Here is a 4731-nt window from a genome sequence, read left to right as displayed (position 1 = left end):
ACAAATTCCCGACGACGACATTAAGGTATCGTTACTTCAAGTTTGAAAGTTTGATTCCTGGCAACAAGGCATTTCTTTTGCACATTTAATTTATCTAATATAATCATGTATATGTAGATCTTGCTATTGCTTGTGAAATATTTTGGATTCACTTCATTTACAGCTCGGTAGAGGGTTTGCAAAAAGACCCAAAATTTGGCGTTAAATCCACTCATTCTTTCCAGAAGAAAAAAAACTCGTTATACTCTATAACGTATCACTATCCCTCAATCAAGCTTCATCTGACGTGAAGTTAATCAATTGTAAATTTCTGCATTCTCAACATAAACAAGACAGAGTATATGATAACATATAACGGGTATATGAATAATATAATCAGAAAAGAGAAGAATAAAAAAAAAAAATTAAAAAAAATTCTTGTGATCGCCTTCGGGCGATCACAGTTGGTCAAGCAATAAGTATCCGCTTCCAAGTTTCTAAGTTACATGTGCAACACATTGTCAAATGCGCAAGACATCCGATTGGGCAAGATGTTAGATTAATTCAATAATTTAAAATAATTTACAGAAAGAACTTCATATTGAGGACGATTTGATTTTCTATTTAGACTTGTTATGTGATGTGGCAGTCAGGTTATCTTTGCAAATTGAAGTCGTCTACAAAATATTACTTTGCAAGACTTAACCAAGTGAAAATTCTAAGTTTAGTCCATAAATGTCTTCAACATCCCGACCCTTGTAATACAGTACAACATGCTTATAAGGAACTCACTAGGAATTCGAATTGTACTTCCTTACAACCAAGATTCTTAGTTCATCCAGTATTCCTTAATAAAATACAAAACAATCATTTGATAATTTCCAAAAATACACATGCTTCTTTCAATGCAGATATTACTTTTAATCAACGTTATATTATGTGCAGTGTAATACCTTGAATTGAAAGTTCTTTCAGTATTTCTTTTTCCAAAAGAAATAATTATGACTTGTGTTAACAATAATAAAAATGAAATAACTTAGTCTAATTTTTGATAGTATTAGATATTCTTACTTCGGTACATTGGGATTATTCGGGCGAAACAGGATGAGTATTTATATACACACCTTTTTTTCTTAGGAACTGTACTAACTTTATCTGGTTATTATTTAGGAATAAGTATTACAGTTTGAAGAGGAATATTTCAACCAAAAATAGGGCTTTTCCTGTGAATTTCTCGTGTAATGTTGATTTCAACATTCAATTTAGCAATTGGGTTCCTAAGGTAGTGAACAGAGATTAAAAGGCAGTTTTCATTATTTGCACTTTGTGTAAGTTAACACCCAGAAAGATATTTCTTCGTATAAATATGATGGCAGGAAATTAATTTTGATGAATTTTCGATGAAAAAAAAAATGTTTTTCCTATAAAAAGCCAGGATGACAACAATTTGCATCTTATGAACTATAAGTGGGAGGTTATATTTTTAGGAAAATATATAACGTCAAATGCAGGCAGAGTTTGGGGGTCGTTCATGTGTTCAAGTTTATAATGTGAAAATGCTGACAGGTAAATAATTCAGGTGATTTTCCACCCAATGCCTCGCTACTACTGAATAAATATTTATGTATTTAGCAGTTAGGCATTGATCTTTAACAATTAAAATGACAGGTATAATTTAAAAGCATCCTTGTTCTGTCATAGTTTATGTTATGCTTGTATCATAAAAAAAATCATTCATGCAAGAAGATAATCTATTTCTATTTTCTAATCAATTGAACAGATTTTATTATTGTATAATACGTATAATGATTTCAAAACTGACAGTTTGGGTCTATAACTGGGGTTAAATTAAACTGAATGTTTTTGGGTTTTTTCTAAATTCCTTTCAAAGGCAGGATAAAATTATTTCTTCTTTTCTAGGCTCAGGCGAACAAAAACTCTCATCTGTTCTAAAAAAAAAAATACCGTAAAGTTTACACCAAAAAAGAAGAGGCAACTGTGCTCAACAATAACCTGAGAGTCTACAGCATCTGTTGTACATTATACCTTCAGTACATTATAAGTTCTGAACTTGAAACAATACCCCTACACAATTCGAATTTCCAGATAATTGAATGTATAACAGAAATTTAAAAAAAGTAGTTAAATGATGCAGAAAGGCGTTAACATAGATTTTCTTAGGTTAGGCATTCAAAGATGAAACCTGTTTCATTTATTTTCTGCATAAAATTACACATAAGTGAATGAACCCACTGGACAGAGGTTATAGATCCAGATGGACCCACCTTGACACTTGAGTATCTGAGGCAGATATCATAAGTATCAAAGTATATGTGCACATTGGTAGACTAAACATTCTGTATATCATTTATTTTGTTGTTAGAAAATAAGTTTAAAGATGAATTTCAATTTTCATTAAATGCTACAAAGAGCTTTGTCTTGGGGCCTAAACATCTTCAGCATATGCATATGCAAGGTCCCGTGTCACATTAGGCGTTGGCACAATAAAGAATCCACACTGCTCAATAGCCCTGGGTATCGAGTATTGGTCTTAATTTGAAGCCCTTCATCGGTATATAGTGACGTCTCTAAATGAGTGAAAATTTTTCGAATGGGACGTAAAACGACGTAAAATCAATCAATCATATGCTAGTATGTCACAATTTATGTTGATATTCCCTTGCTTGAATGAACTTGTTATACCTTTCAGTTGTCTTCTACATGCTTTCTAGTTTATCATATAATCCATTTTAAATCAAAAGGCCAGGTATAAACTCCAAAACAAAAAAAAAAAAATGTTTAATGACACCAAGTTGGATCAATTACATTTGCCTTTTTATTATATATCAGAAGCATAATACAAATGGTACACAAATAATGGGGTTTCTGTATATTACAACGTTTAGAAAAAGCAAAACTGATTCTTCAGAATTACAATTTTGTGTCATCACGTGTGGTGGTAAATTTCTAACCAAGCTAAATAAGAATTACGTATTTACAGAAGTTTCTCTCTTTGTTTTCTTCTTCCTCTTTCAAATGTTGCCGCCATACAACTAGCTGAAATCTTTCCTAACATAGTACTTACTTGCTTATACTACACCTCCCACTCTGTGACATGACTCATATTTTCAAATAAAATTATGCTCTACAATCTATCAGTCAATCAACTACTTGTATAGGAAGCTGAATTTCCACATACATTCCCATATGAAACCTCTTTGAAAGTCCCCATACATCATAACAAATATAACAAGGTACAATCATCAACTGGAAAAAGAACACTAAAATATATGCTATTAGAAAAATTAGAAAAGATATAATTCATGATATATTTACAAAACATCCTTTTGCTAAAAATTGGGTACAGAATAACATAAAGTGCAAATACCTACAGACGATAAAATTTATGTAGTTTCTACAAGTAAGACCGAGTACAGGGAAAGTCTCAAAAGCACGGACCCCTGAAAGCACTAGAGATGGGATCTGTTGCGTAGGAGGAGTAAGCATCCCCTGTGAAATATAGCAAATATTTTGGGGGGAAAAATGACACACAAAAAAGAACAATGAGACAAATCAAAGGCTATAAAGATGGAAAAATAAAACCTGAACATCTTCAAGTAGCACCAAATTTACAAAGATGAAACTATACATACACGTTCTATTAGCATAAAACTTCGTCTTGAAGGGTTTCACTTACTCTCCTCCAGAATACTGGATCCCCATATTCATCGTTAGGAAATTCAATGTACGACTTTTGCTTGATGAGATCCATGACACTAAGCGGCATTTTATCTACAGGAACTTCTTCATAAAATATCAAAACGAGAACGCCTTCATTTTCTCGAGAATATATTTCTTCCATCTTTGCAATATGCAGCTCATACATACACCAACTGGATTTGATAAAGTTTGGAGACAAAATAACGACTGTTTTTCTACTTTTGTTCACAGCAGTAATAATATTTTCGGAAATATCGTATCCTGGAACAAAATCTCGATGATGAATACATAAACGTATCCCATTATTTTTTTCTAATTCCAAAATCATTTTCTGAATAAACGGCAAATCTTCATCTGAGTATGAAACAAAAGCATCATATTTGAAATCTGACTGGCTATCACTTCTTACAGATTTATATCCATGATATCGGCTTTTAGTCATGTAGTAAAAATAACGAATTTTCCATCTATATCTGTACAACAACCCACACAAGAGAACAAAAAAGAAAATGAGAATGATGAATGACAGGGATATAATCAAATACATATAGGAATTGCATTCTTTTTCTAGCTTTTCAATCTTTTCTTTGATTTTTGAAAACAATAATGGTTTGCCTTGGGATGAGGACGTGCAGGAGTAGTTTTCAAATGACTTAAAATTAACCTTCTTAGTTTCATGACCGTTTACCATCCACTTTAGAAATGACAATGTTTTACAATTACACAAAATCGGATTTCTTGCAAGATTTAAAGTTAAACTAACCTCTTCTGTCTGTCGGTCAATGACTTTCATATTTGTGTCGGTAAGAAACTGGATTTGGTTTCCAGATAAATCAAGAAACTGTAAGTTCTTTAAAGTAGAAATGCAAAAGTCTAGCGTTGTAAGCGTATTATCAGCAAGAACTAAATCCTTAATGTTTCGAAGTTCTTTAAAAACTTGAATTGGTAAATTTGAAATTCTATTCGCTCTCAACTCTAAGCGAATCAAGTTTTTAAGATTTGCAAATATTTGACCTTCAGTATCTGGTGACA

General features: G+C 32.0%; 1 protein-coding gene across 1 annotated transcript; it reads right to left on the bottom strand.

The window, feature by feature from the left end:
- Nucleotides 1-3640: 3640 nt before the first annotated feature.
- Nucleotides 3641-4417, bottom strand: LOC133184855 (toll-like receptor 4). Its single transcript, XM_061319930.1, has one exon. The coding sequence runs from the start codon at nucleotides 4388-4390 to the stop codon at nucleotides 3641-3643; it is 750 nt and encodes a 249-aa protein (XP_061175914.1). The 5' UTR covers nucleotides 4391-4417.
- Nucleotides 4418-4731: the final 314 nt, after the last annotated feature.

Source organism: Saccostrea echinata, unplaced genomic scaffold, assembly GCF_033153115.1.
Source record: "Saccostrea echinata isolate AGI-Se365-2 ecotype Australia unplaced genomic scaffold, CSIRO_AGI_Sech_v1 ptg000011l, whole genome shotgun sequence".
NCBI lineage: Eukaryota > Metazoa > Mollusca > Bivalvia > Ostreida > Ostreidae > Saccostrea > Saccostrea echinata.
This window is presented reverse-complemented; position numbering and strand designations above follow the sequence as displayed.